This window comes from Antennarius striatus, chromosome 17 (assembly GCF_040054535.1).
Source record: "Antennarius striatus isolate MH-2024 chromosome 17, ASM4005453v1, whole genome shotgun sequence".
NCBI lineage: Eukaryota > Metazoa > Chordata > Actinopteri > Lophiiformes > Antennariidae > Antennarius > Antennarius striatus.
Genome location: NC_090792.1, coordinates 14,594,060 through 14,617,108, shown reverse-complemented (window position 1 = coordinate 14,617,108; position 23,049 = coordinate 14,594,060). Strand labels below are relative to the sequence as shown.

General features: G+C 42.6%; 1 protein-coding gene across 5 annotated transcripts in view; it reads right to left on the bottom strand.

Moving 5' to 3' along the window:
- meis2a (Meis homeobox 2a) overlaps positions 1–21,696 on the bottom strand; it is a 79,821-nt gene extending 58,125 nt beyond the window's left edge. Inside the window, exons 1-7 of one of the 5 annotated variants that reach the window (XM_068338709.1) lie at positions 20,213–21,696; positions 19,504–19,730; positions 17,940–18,081; positions 17,659–17,709; positions 17,227–17,277; positions 16,583–16,732; positions 7,756–7,870 (exon numbers count right to left, since the gene is read on the bottom strand). In XM_068338709.1, the coding sequence (XP_068194810.1) occupies positions 7,756–7,870; positions 16,583–16,732; positions 17,227–17,277; positions 17,659–17,709; positions 17,940–18,081; positions 19,504–19,730; positions 20,213–20,224 (748 nt within the window). In that variant the 5' untranslated portion in view covers positions 20,225–21,696. Of the gene's footprint in view, positions 1–7,755; positions 7,871–16,582; positions 16,733–17,226; positions 17,278–17,658; positions 17,710–17,939; positions 18,082–19,503; positions 19,731–19,933; positions 20,150–20,212 lie in introns of those variants that run through there. The other 4 variants (XM_068338707.1, XM_068338710.1, XM_068338708.1 and 1 more) reach the window with 4 other exon arrangements.
- Positions 21,697–23,049: the final 1,353 nt, after the last annotated feature.

The window sequence follows — 23,049 nt, the reverse complement described above, 5'->3', positions numbered from 1 at the left end:
GATGGCAGCATGGTTAAAGCACTACCTGTAGGGTATAGCTTCCCTGCTCGGTTCCAAATATGCTTCAGTTTATAAACCGTGGTTTACACAAGAGAAAACCACACAGCAAGTGAACAAGCTATAGCTGGCCTCACTAAGCCACTCTACTCAACGGCTCGCTGTCTGTTGGGAGGGACAGTTGTTACGATGTGAGGTTCAGATATAAGGGGGAGGAGAATTGGGAGGGTGGGGGTGGTGGAAGAGATTAAAGAGCCAAGGGAGGCCGAAGAAAGGAAAGAAAGTAAAAGAGCGTAAGGCCCATTGGTCAAACACAAAGGGGGAGAGAGGGAAAGGACATTTGAAGGCAGGGTTAAACTCCAAATAAGCACACCTTAAATGGGCCTGTGTAAGCTGGCAGTCAGGGGTTTTGGAGTTTCCCTGCAGGTGTGCCTTTGACAGGCTTGGCCTCCGTAACCTCTCTCTGATCTGAAAACAGGGGCCAGGGACAGACTGGGAAGAAATCAGTGGCATCTCCCAGCCTCTGCCTCCCATTCTCTGTATATTACTCTCACACACGCATGCTTACACGCTCTGTAAACAAACACACACACACACACACACACACACACACATACACACACACACACACACACGCACACACACACACACAAATGCAATCGAAAACAAATCTGGTGAGGACTAGAGCAATTGGATTATCACCTCTTAAGGGTGACTTCTCGTCTGACCCCCTTCAGGCTAGCCTGCTGGAACATGACAGAAAATTTCCTGGGAAAACATTCTCTCCCTTTAAAGGATCGAAGCGCTGCCATTCTTGTGAAAACACGGCGGCGGCAGCGTTAATGGACGTGGAAATGCCCTTTGGGGCATGCGCTCAAATCCCTTTTAGCCATATTACATCAGACCCTTGTGCACTTCTCATCATCAAGACATGCTCTGGAGTAATCAGCCACGGACATGGGTGTGTAAACACAGTGTATAATGAACCGACACAACAGGGCCGCTCTCTGGCTTTGTTTTTGGCTTGGAGAAAGAGTCACAATATTCCTTTGACTGCGGTTCAACCATGATTACTTCCCTGCAACACCTTTCCCTTTTTGCTTCTTAATTGTGCTCAAGTCGCTGTCAGATAAGCTGGTCTTCATCTACTTCTGAGACAAAAGCAAAACAGAGGAGAAGCAAGAAAGGAAAAAACATTTCCACCAAGCTTGAAATTCTCCTCAGCTGCTGTCAGAATAATCTGGGTAATTTTTTCCCTATGTTCTCCAAACATTAGTTTGCACATTAGGGTGACCCAGTTAATGCGCCTTTCCTGATGTGTAGGACCCAGTTCCTGGCCGAGCTAGCCCCGGACGGGACTGGTCCGGGTCATGCTGTGGGCCTGCTCATGATTATGGACCAGAGGGACATGGCCCCTACCAGAGGAGAGGCAGAGAGGGGAGAGGGAGAAACAGATGATTGGAAATAAGTAGAGAATGAGAGCTGGAAAGCTGTGTGGATGGATGGATGGATGGATGTAGAGAAGTAGTGATGTTGTGGGTACAGATGACTGTTACTGGAAGTGGAGCAGACTCTACTGGCAGTCCTCATCCTTTTACAGTTCCTTCGCTTTAGTTGTTTTCATGTGTATTTTTTTTTCCTCCCGTGATCTATAGACTCCGAGAAGAACATAACACAGGGTCAGACGAAAGACAGAGAGACATAAAAAAGGAAGACAGAGAGAGAGCGGAAGGGAGGAAGGAAGGAGGGAGCTGAGGGAACTGATCATTCTCTTTAATCACATTTTGGACGAGGGCCAGGTAGTCTGCGGTCCTGAAGAGCGAGACAGAGAGGGGTGAGCGAGGAAAGGAGTGTCAGGGAGACAATAAAAGAGGGGGTGGGATGAAGAGAGGTAGAGAGAGGTGGAGGAATAAATGGAAAGAGAGAGAGAATGCGAAAGGGACTTATGGAGAGAGGGGATGAGCGTGAGAGCAGAGCCCCTTGAAACAGCTTGAAGTGCAGCGGCGCTTAAGCAGGAGTGCACATATGCCAACACACACTATGTATACGTGTGTGTGTGTGTGCGTGTTTGTGTGTGTGTGTGTGTGTGTGTGCGCGCGCGCGGGCGTGCATGTGCGCATGTGCGCATGCGCGTGCGAGGGGCAGAGCGACAGCCGTTCCCGTAAACGCTTGCGAATGCTGAATCCAGCAAGAATCTGGTGTTGGAGCAAAAGCAGGGAGAGATCCATTTTAAAACTATGTGCATTAACTATACTTTTCCCCATAGATTAAGCACTCCACATGAATAATTTAGCCTCTCTTATGCTAATGGGATCATGAAAGTATCCCCTCCGTACTGTGTTTTCTCCCCCTCCACAGCAACTCTTCTCAGCTTTCAACAATGGCCCTGCCCCTTCCCAACAAACCATCAGACAGACGGACAGTTTTCACAACAGACACTTGACTAACATGGGTCTGACATGTAGTGACTGGGATGTGATTGCATGTACTAGCTTATGCACAAACACAGCAGCAGTACCTTCAGCCCTTTTTTCTGTTTGAGTGCAGCTCACTCACATTTGCTGTCACTGACGGTGAGATATTGGAAAGTATAGGTTGAATGCACATCATAGGTGCACTTTGTTTAATGTTTATGTGATGGCTGTTGCCGTTGAACTGGTTTGTAAGTAAGTAGGTGATTACCCAGGCGGACTACTCCTCTTACACCTTCTCATTGCTTTACCATTGTGTGTTTTCTTTGGAGAAGGGAAGTAGACACATCCTGCGCATTTATGTTTCCTCTGCCTTTTATTTCGCTCAGCCTCTGCCATCACACACTAAAATCTATCCAGCGCACATTTCACGTTTTACAAAACGCACGCCCTTGTTGCTTCGACACTGTGTTGTGGTGAGGTGGGAGCGCTGTGTAAAAATTATCAGTGCTCCAACAGCTGGGAGTGAGAGCCATGAAACAGCAGGGCTTGGGTCTGCTTTATTGTTTATCTGTTGTTTATGGGCCAGTGTTGAGCTTTAATTACTACACTAAATTAAACTCTAATAGGCACTTAGAGGGAACTGGCTAACACACACTAATGCCCAAACACACACACACAAACGCACATGCACTGTATATTTTATATACACAGACGCACATTGCTGATCACTCCAGAGCTGGGGTACAGGCTGCTGAAACGCAACAAGGCTTCCATCTTGCGTTTAGCAAAGACTCTGCTGTTTTTTTTCCGTCGTGGTTACATTTTGTTTTCTCTCATTCTCACGCCTCATTTTAGTTCTTCTGGAACCTTTGGAGTGTTTCAGCGATAAGAAAGCAAAGCCAAAGGTCTAGAAACTACCACATTCAACAGGCCGTGTTTGTGCCGCAGCTGTCCGGGTGGGCAAATTGAATGGTGTCCCCACCAGGAATGACCCACTCAAAGAGAGCTCAACTGCAAAGACGTTGCTGAGTGGGGTCCCTGCCCAGGGCCGCAGGAGCTCACCACACTCTCCACCACACACACATGCCCACATGCACAAATATACCACAATGCCATCAAGAGCAGCATGCTCCCTTGGAGCCAAACACTCTCCCTCTCTTCCTCCCTGTCTTACCATCTCTGACTCTCTCTCAACCTCTCAGGGGAGTCTGTCTATCCACAGAGCATGGAGATTGTTCAATTGCTGAGAAAATGTACAAAACGCTTTCTCCGCTCTTTTGTTGAGCCTTTCCCATCTAGCATAGAGTCAGGGAGCTGCATAGAAAGCCTCCTTGCTCACCAGTCAAGATGTCAGCATGGATTTGGTCTTCATGCATAGCTAATAATTACAAGTGTGGAGTGGAGCCGAGGCATGCACACACACACACACACACACACACGTAGATGCACACATGGACAGAAAAAGGGCAAAAACATTACCTACCGTGCTGAATCAGTGTTGGGGATTTACAGTTCATGACTGAATGCATTTGACTCGACTGTTTGGCGTGGCAGAATATTTCATCACCTTGCTCCATCACACCTCTGGTGTTTAACAGATTATGGACAGCTGCTTAGAAATTAGTGCTATCTTAAGGCACGCACATTCATCAACCGATGTCTCCGATGTTTCCAGATAAGTTTGGAGGACTTCCAGAGGGCTGTTAATCAAAATGATGTGGAAGCAGAGCCAATGGAGTTATTGTCTGTTACCTTCTGAACTATCTCCCATTAACTGCTATTTGTTTATCCAGCCAGAATGTAAGGAGTCGCTCGCTAAGAGTCAGTCAGCGAGAGTGCAGAATTCGCCCGGAGGCTGATCATTCATATTTCTTCTCTATTTTTTGGAGGGAATCGCTGAGAATAAGAGTAAAAAGTCTGTTAGGAACGAGGGGGTTGGAATAAGTTGCAGATCTAAGGATTGTACCAAAACCTTTTTTAAGATGTGTCAGAACCTTAACTGGCAATCTTTACTGACAGCTACGAGCAAGCTTCACCTTGGCTTCCTTTTGACAATAAATTATTCCGCAAGAGGAGTGATACATGTTTGTGCATTTCTTAAATTGGTTTTTGGCATGGGTTCAGTACAAATGCTCAATGCTTGAGCTATAACCCGGACATTGAGGAAGTGGATTTTGCTCACAGCGACCATCATGAGTCCTGTATGCACTGAAGAAACAGAACTTTTAAAAAAAAAAAAAAGTTGGAGTGACTTTATATTTACGAAAGGAGCAACACTTTTTACCCTTCAAAACGGCTGGTCACTGTCAGACACGCAACACTATTTCAGTGTGAAACGGAGTCAAGTTGCATAGTCCAAGCAAGGAAAGCCTTTTCTTTTTGTTTATTTACACAGAACACATATTGCACATAGTCAAAATGTCACACCCGACGTCCTGTCCTTCGACAAATGACCTTCTTTTGGTCTTTGAAACTTTTATACAGAACAGTGAGATGAAATGAAGACACAACACTCTTGGACAAGCTGTGTAAAAGGGGCTACTCTCACATCTATTCTGTCTTCCTCAACTGATCCACATCGTCACCCCTTTTAACAGGGGCCAAGCTGTTAAAGACCCCATTACTGAAGTGAAGCACACATTTCACATTTCCTCTATGGACTTGAAAGTGTGGACTACAAATTTTATGTGGAAATGTATTGAGATAGGAGGAGAGTTCATGCGTGGAGTGGGGTGGGGTGGAGGAGAGGAGGTAAAGGTGGAGAGGTTGGGGAGGAAAGGCTCTGTCAGAATGGAAGGGCCAGAGTCGGGAGTCAGTGAGCGCTTCAAGCGTTAACGTAATTGAAAGAATGTGAAAAATGAGGCGGCGGGGCTCCCGAGCGGAGCGAAAGGTCAGAGCATGCCTCACACAAAACAACTGGCTGGAGGACGGCCTCATTAGACCATTAAATCAGCTGCCCTCTCGCTCTTTTCTCTCTTTTTTCCTATTCTGCCTGCTTTTTTCAGTTTCTTTTCCTCTTTAGCATTGGTACTTCAGTGTTGCCTTCCTTTAATTTTCTCTCTCTGTTCTGTGTTTGTTTGCTTTGTTTTTCGGCTGGTGGATATAGTATTTCACACCCTCCAGTGCAGTTCAGGCTTGATCTAGACCGGGTTCATCTTGGCCCAGTGCACGGTGCTGTACCGTAACTGTCTTTGGCTTGTATTGATCTGCTGTTACTGGATACGGTGGGGAGAGGAGTCGATAAGTGCTCTGTGGATTACAGGTCACTTGTACTTATGTGTGTAAGATAATCAATAGGCAGTGCATTTCTTTCTCTCACCCCACTCCTCTCTGTTGTTCCTGCAGTCTCCATTTCCCATGCTTCTTGCATTGCAGATTTTACTGCAAAAACTCTCCCTTACTTTGTCTTGATGCAGTATTTTTAACTAACGTTATTGCTTATAACCTTATATGGTTTTGCTTCTCGTCTTTTTAAAAAAAAAATTTTTTTTTAATGAAAAGCATGTAATTTAACTGCAATATACTGATACGTGATGCTTCGTGCGCTGCATGCCCACTTTTGTTTCATCATCACAAATAATTTTGGCAAAGTCATCAGCCGCCACCACCACCACCACCACCAATGAATCCTCTCATTGCCACTTCTCTTTAAGATGTGCTTCAATCATAGAATCTCCCTGAAGGGTCTAAAGTTAATTATCACATATTGTCTGTCATCATAACAATTATCTTTACTTAATTTGCTTGTCTCTCCCGGTAGAAATGCAGATTACATGAGGCTGGGCCCAATGTTGATGAGCATTTGCCCTGCTGGAATATGTTTCAGCATGACGCTGTTCAGTATCAGTTTGGTTGACTCACAATAAAAGAACAAGGGGAATTTTTCTTTTCCATGTTAGCTTCAGTCTCATATTTTTGAGCCCCGTTCCTTAATTGTGTTGAAACTGTCAAGCAGACGTATCCTGTTTCTTCACTAAGGCATAGCTATCATCAAATGAGGCAGTGATGCAACTAGTCCTGACATGGCAAGCTGCAGAGGTCAGCTGTGGCCTTCAGTCTGCGGTCAGTAATCGTCAAAGACTAGAACTTCTGCCTGAAGGGGGAGAGGATGATTTAAACAGCCCCACCACAGGCACACATTCCATCGATACATTTGATCGCTTATTGGCAAAACAATAACCTTGAATGGCTTCACTCTGGAAACGAGCTTTTCCAAAGTGTGTATGTGGGGGTTTCTGTGTAGACAGTGTGATGAAATTTCATGCAAAACCATGGATACGGCCAGAGGACACACACACACACACACACATACACACAGACACAGATAGAGATTCACAAACACACCCACACGCGCGCGCACACACCCACACACACACACACACACACACACAAACACACACATACACATACACACACTATGCAGCCTTTGAAAAGGGATCTTTCTATATTCAAAACAAGAGAAAGAGAAGAAAGGGGAGACCCAGACTGTGTAATCTGTGCTGTTAATATAGGCAATAGCTGAATTAAATAAACAGTTGTCACCTCAGAAGGTAATGATACTTGGCCTCACCTTTAAATCCAACTCATAGCGTAGGCTTGTGAGAATTTGCTTGTCAAATTTGATGTGGACCGTGACAAAAATACAAGGCAGATAGCAGTGATTTGCACATGCCGTCTGTAAAAAATTTAAATGCATTTGTTTTGAAATGCATTATTACTCTTTGGCAGGTCACGTACTCAATAACACAAGGCACACTGAGATGTAATTTGGAGCTGTTGTGCTGGGCAAAGTTAATATGGTTTAAATGCAAACAAAACTGGCAGACATATACTATTAATCACCCGCTTTTGTTCAGCTCTGTAAATAGCAACATTTTTGGAAAGCCCTTCACTGGGTTGGTGTATCACAAAGACATTCGTTTGTACGTGAGTGTATAAGAAATCTTCATTTTTAGGTGTGACTATGTATTTACATTGATGCCAGTCAAACAGCGGGATAATCCAGAGTGCAGAAGAAAGGAATGGGACATATTTGTATAGAGAGGTGTGCCATCTATTCACTGCAGATTGCATATTAGACAGGGTTAAGTGTTGGCAACTCTACCCATGCATGATGATTAATATGTCCCACATGGATCTGTGCCTGCATCTATGTATGTTTATGTGTTAGAGCTTCAATGCACAAGATAATGCTTGTATATAAGGTGTGTGTGTGTGTGTGTGTGTGTGTGTGTGTGTGTGTGTGTGTGTGTGTGTGTGTGTGTGTGTGTGTGTGTGTGTGTGTGTGTGTGTGTGTGTGTGTGTGTGTGTGTGTGTGTGCCAATTTCAGTGCTGGCTCACTCACCTTGTTCACTGCTGTTGTCACCGCTCTGTGAAGCGTGTCCCCCGCTGGAGGGCCCCGGTGTACCGGCTGAGTGTGTGGAGGTGGCGTCATCATGGTCTCTCCAGGAAGCTGGGTTCTGAGGTTTTGAAAAGAGCGGAAGCGAGCATGGGATCCATCCATCCATCCGTGTATCCATCCAAATTCCCCAATCGAAACCGCAAACCAGGAGCAACGGCAGCAGAAAGGTGGAGGGGGGAGGGGGGAAGGAAGAGAAACAGAAAAAGAGAGACTGTATGAGCATGATGAGTGACAACCATAAGAGTCTAAAAGCACTGCTAGGATCTTTAGCCTGCTTATATTGTCCTGGCAAGATGAAGAGCCCCCTACCTATATTCCAGCTAACAGACAATCAACAGCGCTGCTAAAAAATCGTAGATGAAGAGAAATAAACTAATGCACTAAAGCAGCTGGCGATATGTCAAAACAGTGTTATCAGAGTGTTTCATTAATGCATGAGAGCAAAACGGAGCACTGTAAATGCGGCATTTGATTTTGAACACTGCGAGTGGAGCACTTGTGAGTAATTGTCTAAACACACATGGCAGAGCCCACTGGAGTTCGTTTATACCGTAACCAATTGAGACTTCCGTGTCATGTGAGAAATATGGAGGTAAAAAGTCCAAACGCACCACAGCCACCATTAATCATTACCACTGTCAGAAATGAAAATAAGATATGACAGTGATTCTCCTGCTAATCTGCCAAAAATGTGTGCGCACCCACACTGGCACACACACACACGCACACACACACGCACCTTCTGAGGATCACAGACATACACTTACACACACATGCTAATGACATAATAGAGCAAGAAGTATAAACACGTATGCACACACACTCACTTTTATATATACAAACACACGCTGAATGAAAAAAAATGTTAAATCTCTGCTGGATAAGTTGAAAGAAATGTCAATTTTTTTTAAAAAAAAGTCCTTTTAAGATGTCTTTCTTCTAATTTCTCCCTCTACAGCTCATTTTCTATCTGTCTCCTCTTCACCTTCCTGGTCATTCCCACTGCCCTGTCAGTGCACACAGGGAAACAGGATTTTCTGCTGTACAGGAAAAGCTTTATCAGTGCCACATGAAGGCAGGCTAGAGGTGGAATTTCCTTTGCCATTCAGGCAATATAAAGACAGACCGATCACGTCATACGCTACGCTTGCTCCCGCAAACACGCAGGCTCAATCAAATGCATACTCCAAACATCCTCTAGAATTGATACGGCTTCATAGCCTCCAAAACCCCAACTAGTCTTTCCCAATTTAACCTTTCACCTGAACATGCTGACAAAATGTTGGCAAATCTCAATGTTGTCTGGGGCTTGAGAGAAGCAGCCCCTTGAGCTGAGCCCAAGCCAAACAAACACAGGACTGCACCAAGGCTTCCCACAAACCTCAGCCCACTTCTCAGTCCCCACTATGGGCTTTTTTTCACCCTCAAAGACACATAAACACATATAAATACATGCAAAAGAAAAAGGAAAACGTACACGCCGCAGAACATTGCAAAAAATAGACCTCTTTTTTTCTTTTTCTTTTCTTTTTTTTTTTTTTTTTTTACCATTTTGTCTAACTTAAGCTGTCTTCCTGATGAACTTCTTTTTTCTCAGCTCCTGCCAGAAATGAGCCTCCCCGCCCCGGTCAAGAGTGAACCACGCCGGTGGACGACAGACAGGATAAAGCCTGGAGAGTCGTGGAGGTTTGCAGGGAAACAGAGAGGCTATAAGACAAGCGGTTGCTGAGCTCCCCTGTGTGTGCAGTCCTGATGTGCTGCTGCCTGTGCTGCCTCTATGCCTGTGAGCGAGGCCCTTTTATCTGCTAAGTTTTGGGGGAAGGAAGGCTGTTTTGTCAAACAGCTCAGAGGTGAAAACAGCAGACAGAAACACACAAGGCCCTTCAGACCCTCTGCTCCACTCAAGGTCCTCTCAGCGTCAGCTGTTCGCCGGATGGCAATCAGATAAAGAGCTCCGAGAATTACCCAGAAGAGGGGTAAAAAGACGGGTGAACAATAGCACATGCGTGGGTTTTTTGGATAATTGTGATGTGTTCGCTCTCTGGGCCAACACTTACGTATTCATCGTGTGCACATCATGGAAACAAGATCTGTTGTTATAGCAATTTTGTGTTATTCTCAACACAACATATGGTGAGTAAAGTCACTGATGTAGCAATCAAACATCTCAAAGCACTCTAATCTCATCTTGTCAGATGGTGTGAAGAGGGGAGGAAGAAAGGGGAGGTAAAAATCTCTCACCTCCAGTGTACATAATGCATTAAAACAGAGCTGGGCTCCTTTTTCTCCGTTGTTCTCATTCCCAGAAAAGAAACCGACTCGGTTTGACTTCTATACAACAAGACAGACCTGAAAAATCCTCCTGCTGCTCTTCCACAGTCTTGCTCTCTGGTTCTCTCTCTCTCCAACACTTGCCAGCTATGGCCGAAGCATGGCTTTAATGCAACATGCTGAATCGATAGGACTTAATTTAGCTATCATTGCAGAGTAATGTGTCATTTTTAATGGTGCTGGCACTAAATTAAATTCAAAGACACCTCAGCTAATGGTGCTAAAAGGAGTTATATTTTGCTGTGATTTGCCAGCCTGTGGGTTTAATGGGCTTGTGTGCAGGGATATAGATAAAGCTTTGTTGGTTTGTTTCTTAGAGGGAAATTGCAGCCTGCATCACTTTATATGACCCACTAATAACACAGAGGATACTGAATTCACGACCACGCGGTGGATATCTTTGATGATGCACTCTCTCCTCTATTAAAGCACCTGTAAGTCATCTCTCATTCATAAAGCTGTCTGCAAAATGAGACGACAAATACCACAAGAAAAGCGGTAACTTTCCAAGCACAACAAAGTGACAAAAGCAACAGCCTTTCCTCCCCTTGAATAATTTAGTGCACCTCTCTGAGCTATGGCGGGTGCATCAACAGACACACGCACCGCAAAAACATATACATACACACACACACACACACACACACACACACACACACACACACACACACACACACACACACACACATAAGTATTTTGTCAAAGCCCTCGTGGGTCTGGTAAAGTTCAAACAATTCACGGGGAAAAAAAAATCATGTCACCCAAACATTCTTCTTCATCCTACACAAAAAAATAGACGAAGAAGCAAAAAAGGAAAAGAGAAAAAAAAGCTTCTAACCCATGTGACTATTCCCTAAAGCTGGGCATAATTAGGAGTCAAACATGGTTCACTCCATGCTCTTCACTAATTGTGTTAAAGAGCAGTGTAACCAAGAGGAGGAGGAGGAGAAGGAGAACGCCAGCAAGCAAACACACACACACACACACACACACACACACACACACACACACACACACACACACACACACACACACACACAATAGGACTAGATGGAGAATAAGATACAAAAGAAGCATGATCTCTGGGGGCAGCCTTTTCTATTTGCTAGGGTTAGCAACTGGCAGCTGATAATACAAGTTGTAATTAATATAAAAGCAGGAGACAATAAGGGGAGGAAGGCTTGTAGTGGAGCCAGTCCACAAGAGAGCAAGAGAATGCTGCCGTCTCCTCTGCTTCTGTCCCCTGTTTCTCATTTACAAACACCTGCCTGGCACAATCTCACTTCCGTCCCTGCACTCTGCCTACATCCCCAGGAATTTCAAATAAAATTGATTTAGCGGCATCATTGAATTTCCCCTCAAATTCCCCTGGAACCTGGGGGAAAGTGAAGAAATCTGTTGGTAGCGGTGTAAAGTAGGCTGAGAACGACTAGCTTTATGTGTGTGTGCGTGTGTGTGTGTGTGTGTGTGTGTGTGTGTGTGTGTCTGTGTGTGTTGCATAGCCACTGCAAAGAGCAGCTTCAGGGAGCCTGTGCTGAACAAGTACAGAACTGCTGACACACCCGAAACATTCAGGATCGTAAATCATAATGCATGCAGATATTTCAAGACGCATCTTGCCATGTGGTCTAATCAGAGAAAACTCCTCAGACATTCTTGTTGGGCTGAGAGCATAATTATATGCAGCCACTTACAAAACGTGAAGGTGCACCTTTATTGAACTGAGCATTTACAACACCCTCTATTATCCAGGATAAAAAAGAGCCCTTAATTTAACATCTAATAATTCACAGGAGCGTGTTTTAACAGACACAATGGATTGACTGCATCAAAAACTTTCTCTGGGGCATAAACGCCTTTTTCACTCCCGTAAATGACAGATTACAAGTACAAGAAGTGTCTCCAGAAGAAGAGATTACATTTTTAAAAAAAATGCTTTTGTTATTGTCATTCTTGGGTTTGGCGTACACGAAAATTAAAAAGATATAGGTTCAAATCACACAAGATGATAAAGATATAATTGATGAATGTATTTTTACCTATTCTTTGCAACAAACAACCCTAAAATATAAACTTTAACATGACTATACAAAAACTACTCAGTGGCCGCTTTACTCATATAACTGCGCAATGTAATGCAACCCAATAAAGTCTACTTTTATGATGTGTAATGTTCAAGTTTTACATCGTCAAGGAAGTTTTATTTAATTATGCATTTTAATATTAAGGTCATAGAAAGTGGTATTTTCCTCCATTACATTGAGTGGTGCCTCTAATAGTCCGCTCCTGTATGCAAAAATGAAGAACCAGAAATCACGAAAACCCTCCGGATTTAATTCAGACTCCTGTTGTAAAACAACACCTTTATCTGTGAACTCAGCAACAGATATATTTCTAATTGACATCAGCAAAAGTTGTAAATCGTAAACTGCTAAAAGCAGCCATAAAACTAAAATTAATGACAGAGGTTTAATAATGATTGAAAAGATTTTAAAAAGTAATTAATACTGTTCAACTGTAAGAATGTCTGCATGGACTTTGACTGCATGCATGTGTGAATGTAGGTCCACATACATGCATGCATCATGATTGTGCAGCAACTGTTTCTTGTAGTCATTTGGAGCATACACGCACTGAAAGAAAAAAGAGCGCGGGAGATGCAACAAGTGATCCTAGCCTCTCTGCAGCCACGGTAGCAATGATTAGATATGGCTGCCAACGGGGCCCTCTGAACACTAATCAAATAGGAAACGTTAGGCCAGACATCCCACCACTGCAAAAACAAGACGGAGCAGATCAAGTCAACGACGGTTTTCATGAGTCGGTGAGGGGTGGGGGTCCAAAAGCAGGTCCCTGAGGAGAGACCTATTTGAATCAGAACACCTCCAAAACTGAGAAATTCCATGGATGAGCGGCTCGGCTCTGCCTGAGGCCTCGCTGCTCGTCTGCAGAGAGAGGAGGGCGCACGGGCTGCAGTGTGGATAGTGACATACAGGGACAGGACATTGCTCAGCGACTATCTTTATAGACACAGCAAATCACAACACAGACACAAGATGACCTATAGCAATACTGGACAAATCCTGTGACATCACCAACATGTCTGACCAATGGTCTATAGCGATCCTCAGCCTTTACCAGAAAATCATATGTAAACAGAAAAGGTTTTGCTTCTTTTTTTTTTTACCTTTTTCCTTTTCCAGCCATGCACAGTCAAGATAAGCTACAACATAACCTCAGCAAGAACTATACTATCAGTCCCTGAGGAAGGCTCTCCAAAACAAAGTGTCGAGACTCGCAAATCCAACAGACTTTCTGAAGAACAAATGTGAAACTATGTGAAAATTCAAAGACAGATTCAAAAGTGTGATGCATATGCATGGGGGAAAGGAAAAGCCTTCCACCGATATGGAAACTCTGCTGAAAGTGCGGCACAATAGCGCAAGGAGACACAAAGGCTAATTCATTAGAACAGATAATATTCAGACAATGTTAATTCTATTTGCCTCCCTAATTGGATGTAGCACAGAGGAGACAGAAATTTTATTCATTAATTAAAAGACAAGAGAGCAAACCACTGACAGGCATGCACCCACACACACACCCACACCCACATCCACACACACACACACACTCACACATACACACATACACACACATACACACATACACACACACACACACAGTACAACCCTTTTACAAATTTACGCTGTTTTTTCTTTCATTCCATCAACCTTCATGTGTAATACAAGATCTTTTTTTTCCTTTTTATTGGGTTGGGAATAGTTGATAGTTGATGGGGGGTTGGAGGGGGGGGGGTTAGAAAGCACTGGGTGGGCCACATGATTGAGATAGTCACCACAAGGAAATAGGGTAAATCAACAGTGTCAGCAAGGACTCATCCCGCTTTCACTATACCATAATCCAATCATCTCTAAGACAATGCTGCATTCAAGTGTAAATAAAACCGGGCTTATTATGCTCCACTGCAGGTATGAGGGATGGAAACAGTACGGCATAGAAAACGAAGGAAATGCACACATGACGTACACACATACATAAAATAAGCTCTACGGGTTGCTGCCTTCACAGTCAAGAGCCTCATCATCTCCAGAAAAACCAACTTTCACCAAATGAGATGTAGCCCAGGGCTATATATTAAAAATGCATATCAAAGCAAAGAAAATGGACGAGAGAGACTCTAACTAAATAAATTAGCATATCTAACTATCAAAATGCCTTCCTCTGCTCAATGGGAAGCAAGGACAGAAATTAATAATAAAACAGAGCCAAATACAAATGAATAAATAACGTAAATTATTCCACACATATGGGACAGAGATTGTTTCAGAGAGCAGCTGCAAAGTTTTCCAGCCAAATTAAATTTTTTGCAAACTGTTTCCAATATTCAATGTTCTAAGAATGAAAAGCTGGATGCAAACACTTGAAACTGCAAAGTATTTACCACAACCCAGCCATTTTCAACATTTTTAACTCAGTAGTTTCACTTTTTTTTGCAAACATTACATCAACTGAAGATGGTACAGACATGACTCAAATATTTTATATTGTAAATTCAAATTATGAAATGATAATATTTGTCTAATTCAGCTAGAATAAAAAGTGCAGTGAGGAAAAAAAGTAATCTTAAAACTTAAATAGCTAATGAAGTGGCCAGTCCAATTGACTCCAAGATAAATGGCATGTCATGCATCTCTCTTTGTTTATTGCTGCTCCTGATTTGCTTTATTGGCATATCAAATTATTCATTTATCAAAATATTTCTCACAAGCGGACTGATGACAAAGCTGGTGTCTGAGCTCTGGAGGCACCATTGGAAATTGGCTTTAGTATCAACCATCTGCCGTGAAACTAAACAGGCCAGTTTATCTAATCTCTACAATATAAACAACAGCATGCCTCATTTCTACACTTGTATTGGAGGACCACAATATTGTAGTTTACACCGTATTTCAAACCAACATCGGCATCCTCGGTCTCATTATGCTCCATGTCACCTTTTGCGGGGCGCTGCGTGGCCCTGGAAACGCGTTCAAAGGGAATCCACCGCTATTAGGCCTATAGCCAGACCCAACAGATGTAGCACAGTGACTTTGCATAACACTTAAATCTGCTTTAATTCCTAATAGGCTTGGCCTTGAGCTGCACAGATATTAACTAGTCACTTTGTTACAATAAGCCCGCTTGTTTTTTCTTCTTCTTCTTTTTTTTTAACAACCAAAACGTTACTTTCATCACAGCCACGCAAGACGCGCAATATTTCAAAGATATCAACTCCTTAATACACTGTCAGCTCGATCCATATTGAGAGGGCTGAGAGAATGTGTGGGGAGGGAATGTGTGCGTGTATGTGTGTGTGTGGGGGGGGGTGCGTTTATTACACCGAAAATGTACGATTTAAACCAGGAAATCGATCTTCAAATTTAAAGCTACTGTACTTCAGGTGCATATAATTGAATTCAACATTATGGAGCCTCCAGCTATAAAATGGAGAGCAGAGGAGAAAGCCACTGCAAAGCAAACCACACGGCAATCAATACGAAACAATTAAACACATTAACAACAACAGCAATGGAAGGCCTCCAGTCGAACCATCATATGCCTTGTGAACTTGACATTGATGGTAAGCCTTCAGTACTTAGATCTATTTCAATAGACTACCACTTTCTCCACCTCTGCAGCAAAAATAAAAAAATCCACAGCTTTACGCACACACGGGTCCTCTGCAGCTCCCATACCCCCCACCTTACCCCCCCCCCTTCAAAATAAAGCTCTCTTCTTTTTAAATATTGGCCTAAAGCTACAGCTTACCGCTGATACCCTGATTTAACGTTAAACCTGCGCAACAGATAATTGCCCCGCACTTTTTTTTTCTCCACCGTGCAACTCTCCATAGTGCAACTTTGCAAGGCAACGATTTCCACGCGCGCACATTCTAGTACACACACATGCGCGCACACGCACGCACACACACACATACACACACACACACACACACACACACACACACACACACACACACGCACGCACACACACACACATACACACACACACACACAAGCTCGCACGGACGCATTACGCACACATGACCGGCCCTAATCAAAAGACTAAAACAATAACTCAGTCCATTGTATCACATCTAACTTTTGACCTTAGAACATCGATCGGCAGATTTTCCTTGCAGAACAGAGCATGCTCTATTTACTGATGGCACAGCAGGGTCACACACACCGAGCTGAGGCTAAGCAGCAGAGAAGTTGGTGTGACTATAACACAGATCTGCTTGTTTATTATTAATATGGAACGCGTTAAAAGAAACTATCCGTAAATCTCACGAGCAGCAGAGATGCACACAAAAAAAAAAAAAAACCCAGCACTCCACATCACGGATAAAGAGAATAAAGCCTGTGTTACTTACGTGATCTGCAAGGTTAGTCGACGATCCCGAGAGTTCTTCATGATCTGATTTCGAGCTGCCATCCCGTTCGTCAATAACTAGATCTATTGGCATTTTTCCTTTCAAACAACTGATGTACCGGTGGCAAAAATTGTCGCAGAGCTCGTGCACCTACAAAAAGGAGGAAAAAGATTTTTTTTATTTTTTTTTCAGGATGGAGAAAGGCTTCAGCCATGTCCAAGAATAACTCCAATTAAGGGGCGTCATCGGCGGCGAGGAAACAATAGCGAAATTACTGCGGTGCTTATTTTTCTCCTGAGACTCGAGCAACAAGTTGAACGACAAAAAAATAAACAGCACTCCGTAAGCCGGGGAAATAATGAGCTATTGAAACTAAACCTGAGGATCGATATCAATGTGCAACGTGCGCAAAGTGACTCAAATGTGTTTTATGGATAAACGTAAGGAGTTGACAAAATAAAATAAAGTTTTTAATATACATTTAAACTTTTTTTCCTAATCCATATTTACCATTTTTAAACATCCAATAATAACTAAAGCGGTGCGCGTTTAATAAATTCAGAAATATTAAATTGGCCCACAGGCTGTTTGTGGAGGCTGGAGGAAAGAAAGACTAGATTATAAAGATTTATTATAATATTTACCTTTTCTAATTCCAAGAGGTGAAACCGTAATACTTGTATGGCTTGTATCATCTGGAATAATAGAGCAAAATAAACATTTTACTTTACAATATATATACATTGTGATTTTTTTTTACACTTGTGTACAGTTATGTGATAATCTGTTCGATTAACAGGAATAATCTAACATCATTTTCACTGTGAAAAAGAAGAACTAGATTAACCATCACACACTGGTCAGCTGAGCCAACTGGCGGTGAAGACTTAACAATGAATATGGTCACACAGCTTCACCTCAAAACTGATCTGACATCTGTGCGGAAGTTTAAATCATATGTTCACATATGACTGTGTGATGGTGTGGACACTCCAAAGTATCCCCCAAAACTAGGTAGGGAACAACCACAGCGAAGCGGCAATTACAGAGACACAGAGGTCAGAATGGGTGCTTACCAAATTGTCCAACTCTGGATTTGATGAAAATAAAGGTTTTTCTGCTCGGACCTAAAACAATAAACCAAATGTCAAAGTTAGTTTGGCACAAAATGCGCATGGAATGCATCTTTTTATAAATACAACTGCAACTTTAGTGACAACTGGAAATTATGCACGTACTTTTTTTATATTAAAATGCAAATTTTAATGCAAATAGAAATATGAATCAGGCTCTATATGCGCCATGACGCAGCCACAACACTCCCAAATTTATATATGTTTAATATGTCAAAATTGACCTGCTTGGCAAAGACTGCAATATCCTCATTGAAGGAGTCTGAGGAGCAGACATCGCCGCCTGCTACGCCGGGCTCCCTCGGAGTACACGTCGCCAACTCGCACTTCTCAAAAACCAGTGCGAGCAGTGGGAATAAAGGGTGACTGCAAGAGGGGAAACACAGCCTGAGTACAAGCAGCACACCGGCTCCACAATGCGTACTGCAAAAAAATGTCTATTCAGCCTACATATGTGTCCGCTTCCCGCATCAAAAATATTTACTTTTTAAAACAAGGAGGAAAAAAATAAAACATTTGTGTAATTTATTTTGCCGCTGTATTGTTTCAGATACTTTTTCTAAGCAGACAGCAACCAAAACAACAAAGCTGGATTTAGAATCTTTGTTTTATTAAGAGCTGGTTTGTGTTGGAAGTATTGGTAACTAACGCATCTGGAATATTTTAATCCTGGTTTGGGGACATTTTACATTCAATATGATATTGATTGACTTGTTGAGGCTGACATTTCTTGTAGTGCAAACTAAAAAACGGCCGAGACATCAACAAAGATACAAAAAAAAAAAAAAAAGACTGACATACACACACCAGATCGTTCACTGGGATTCTAGAGAAATTATACTGTCGGTCCAAAAAAAAAAAAAAATCACGATGAAATAATCATTGCGTTAAGATGCAGACGCGCTGAGGCACCGCCAGCTATATTATCCCTTCCTTATTTTAACCCGTGTTCAAATTGAGGTAGTGGATTAAATCCTAAATTATATTTCTGCATTGTCAAACAGTGACGTAAATAATATTCAGACACTGTTATAATTTCAGAATGAAACTCTTTCCAGAACTTGACAGAAGTGGCATCCTTTTATTAATTTGTCGTTTATTTTTCATCAGAACAAAGAAGTTAATGTTGGGGGGAAAAAAAGAGAAGAAGCGGATTTATTCTGCTACATTCGAGATTATAACAATCCACCCTGGATTACAACCATCTGCGTGTTCATGAGAACATTAATAAAGTTTTGCGATCCTCTGCGATCCTCCGTCTAAATCTTTTTCCTTTCATTATTTAAGAGCAACTCATTAAAGATGTAATTATAATGTTCAGACACACTGCGTGTCAGTGCAGACGTGTGTTTGAAAAGAAGTTTTGAAACTAAATTAGATCTTTAATTAACCGAGGATATTTTCGCGGTTATAAATCAAATTAAAGTCAACATAAAACATGGAACAACTGTTGTAATGTCGAGAAGTGTTTTTATTATATCTCTATGCTGTCTGTGATAAACATTATTTCATAGCCTGTGTTGTAGACTCGAGTGTTCCTCTACTTACTGCTGGCTGGACGATGCCTCCTACGACGTGTCTAAAATTTCAATCAACAAAACTCCCTTGACCAACAAGACAGGTCCAAAAATTGCGGTCCATCCTGCGCAAAAACCTTATTTCTAGACTAAAGGTAGCGGTGTGTGGGGGGGGGGGATACTCCAACAAAGCAAACTTATAGAGAAAAAAAAAGAAAACTTTGGGGAGAAAAATTGTAGGCGTAGGCTCTTTGGTTCATGCAAACCTTACCCATAAATTTGATCTTTATCCCTCTTTAAAACGTCGTTGACAGCGGAGCCCATGCTGGTGGGCATTACGTTTGGATGAGGAGCGTGGGCTCCGTAATGCTGGCTGGCGTGGAGCGGCGGTCCGTGGTTCAGATGGTGGACCTGGGGAAGCGGCCGGGGAGCATGCGGGTCCCCGTACATCGACGCCGTGACTCCGTCCATCCCACCGTAATGGGCCAGTTCATCGTACTGGGAATAAAATCAGAACAAAACAAAAAAAAAGTCAACGGGTAAACTGGTTACTCTTTAAACAAATGTGGAAAGTACAACAAAAAAAAAAGCATGTCGTCTCATTCTGAACACACGCAAAGAAGGAAAATAAGCTGTTGCTCCGATAAAAGCCAGAGCGCAAAAGTGTCACATATTACATCTGAGGAAAGGTTTGCCATTACCAAAAACATTATAATTTAGATGCTCCGCGAAATAAAGAGTTTGGTGGGTGAGAAGAGCGAATTAGTTTGGAGTCTCCTGTGAAACTGCTCCACGACTGTCGGCAGGAGCGGAGGCTGTCACTTTGCTTGAAGAGCAGGGGCGCAGGAAAAAAAAGGTCGAATATAGCGCCTTTGATAGGAATACTTTGTGAATTTGCCTCCACCCGACAAGAGGTTATCGATACGAGGGCCTCCCTACAGTGGATTTGAGCAACTAAGTGTAGGAGATTTAAAACCTACCCTTTGCGCCATCAGGCTGCGCTCCAATAAACTCCTGAATCTGCCGTATATTTAATATCCAAGTCCCGGTTAGAAAGTGGTTTAATGGCGAGATTCCTTTTCCAACCAACTTTGCGACTTCTCCTATTAGCCAGTGTGGTTCAGTTGAAATCGTAGCATCAGGGGGAGTTTTGCAATTTTTCTTGTTTTCCTTCTTTCCTCGGCAAAAAAAAAAAGAAAAAAATGCGCCAAAGTAAAGGTTACAATCGGCCCATCAACAACCTGCATGTAACTAAACTGTCGTGTCTCATGGCTTTTTGCCACTCCAGCTGTCAATCAAAGCCAGAGGTTGTCAAGGTAATGAATGAATGACGGTCGGTGATGATGTTCGAGAAGGACGAATCTTTTTAAGTCCGGTTTTTTTTTATCCCGCAAGTCCCGCGTCTCCTTTAAAAAAGCCTCCAGATCGCTATCTTGTTTTATTATCGCCGGAAAAAAAAAAAGAAGGAGGAAAAGAAAAAAAAAAAAAAAAAAAAACCACCACACGTAGAAATTAAGAGACTTGAGACTCGAATCTTTCCTTTCCTTTTTTTTTTTTTTTTTCCCCCCCGTAGGTGTTTCGTCTATCTGGCGAAACTGAGATGAGTGAGTGTCAGCGAGTGTTGGCAGGTTGGCTGCTAGCTTGCTTATAGAAACAGAGTCAGTTCGCAGCGCTGAGCGGTGGGCGAATGAAATGACGGATCCCGGAAGTAGTGGTGGCCATAGCCAGTCCTACAGCAGCTCCAGAAAAGAGAGAGGAGAGACCAAATCTTGTGATATGCAGAGCATATGCGAGGCGCAGGGACGGCTTCAACTCAGCACTGGGGGTAAAAAAAAAAAAAAAAAAAAAAAGGCAAACCAACGCAGCTCCAACTCCCACCCCAATTCCTTCTTTCCACGGAGATGAAATCCTAAAAGAAAAGAGCAGAAAACACTTGAATGAGGAAAAGGGTTTTGCCGTGCAGCGCGGACTCTCCGATTGCAACTCTTCTACATAACGCAGGCTGCGTTAAAGGCAAATCATGTTTGTAGAGTTAAAAAAAAAAGAAAAGAAAAGAAAAGAAAAGAAAAGAAAGAAAGTTCACTTTAATGCAAAATTACGCATTTCGTATCCGGACTTTTTACGCACAGATAACAGTTAAATCGTTTGAATGATTCACACTTATAGTCATGACAGAAGTTAAAGAAACGATTCGTGCGTAATCTTAGCCACAATAAAGTTTAATATACGAGTGGGGCTCTTACTCGCTCTCTGTGTTGTGGTTGTAAACCAATGTGCTTAATATCTGTGTAATACCTCCTAATCTTACAGCTAATTATTGCTCTGGTCTTTTTTAGCAAATTAAACGACAGGCAACACCTCTGTAAACCCAGAATGAACTTTTTCCAAGAGGAAAGTGGGGCTTTTGTGGAAAAAAGTAATCTTGTATGGTTCTTTCGTCCAATCCCTGTTCTTGATAGAAATCCGTGCCTTACCTCAGAGCAGTCAATTATCAAAGCTCCCCAAGATCATCAATCATGTGAGGAGATTGAAGTTTGGAGGAGGAGCAACGCTCCGACCATCGATTGCAGTGATGCCGTTTTTAGAGTCTGGGCACTTTTACGCACAAAACAGAAGCAGGCCATTTATCCCCTTTAATATTTAGTTCCTTCAACACTAATATGGCATCATGACTGCATGACAGTTTCTTGCATAAAGGCTTCATTTGTAGCTCCATGACATTTTTGATGGTGGAAATTAATTATTCACAGGTTAGGATTAAGGAAGACACATGCTCAGGGAGATGGGCTGTGGCTACCGTTGCAGGGTCAATAAACTCTCCCAACAAAACAAAATACCCAGCACAATTGCTGCAGGTCGGTTACAGAAATAGCAAGGTTTCTTTTTTTTTCTTTCTTTTTTTTAAGGGAAAGGTTTAATAAATGAAATCGTGACAACAGTTATGTTTGTTGGCATTAAGGGGGGGGTGGGAAGTGTAGGACTGCAGGGTTTGACAAACGGCTGTGTGGACATTTCAACGTGCTATACCCCGGGAAGGAGCTGCAGAGCAGTGCGCAGATAGCCAAGGCATTCACCGTCTCCAAGTCTCTCTGCCACTCTGTAAACCAAGCCAGCTCGGCAGACTCTACTGTTGAAGACTGATATTTTCATAAGCTAAATATCGTTCACATTGATTTGTGCACTAACGCTTGACTTTTTTTCCCCCCCTGCATCCTTCATCTCTGGACAAGACTGGTGAGTAGCATAAACCTTACAGTGTATGCACCGCTTTGTTGGGAACGCGCGTTCTTTCGCGGTGGAGCCAAGGAAAACTTTTAAGGCGGAACTATTTATAAAAAAATAAAAAAAAGAAAATTATAATTTTCGTGCAGCAGTCATGCTTTCCAAATCTCAACGAGCTCGAGCGTGTGTTTTTTTTTTTTTAAATTAAAATATTGATTTTACATCTCGCAACTTTTATCGGCATTTGTTTCACATTTATTGTGGAAATATGTGATTTGCCCCCGAGGTGAGTGATGTAAACACCCGAAGAGCGTGCGAAAATAGCAGAGGCTAATTATGCGTGTCCAATGTAGACTAGGGCTCCACAGAAACAGATCCTTCCCTATAAAACTTCCAGCGTCGACTCCTAACGACGTGAGATTTTTAACTCCCTCTTTGTGAACTATTTGGCTAATTAATGAAGCTATAAACACAAGACAACACCATAAACAATATTTAGGTTGTGAAATAGGTTAATTTCTCTTCGGAACGTAATCTGGTGAGACATTACGCACGTCGACGTTTCATTTTCATTTTATATTGATCATTATTCACT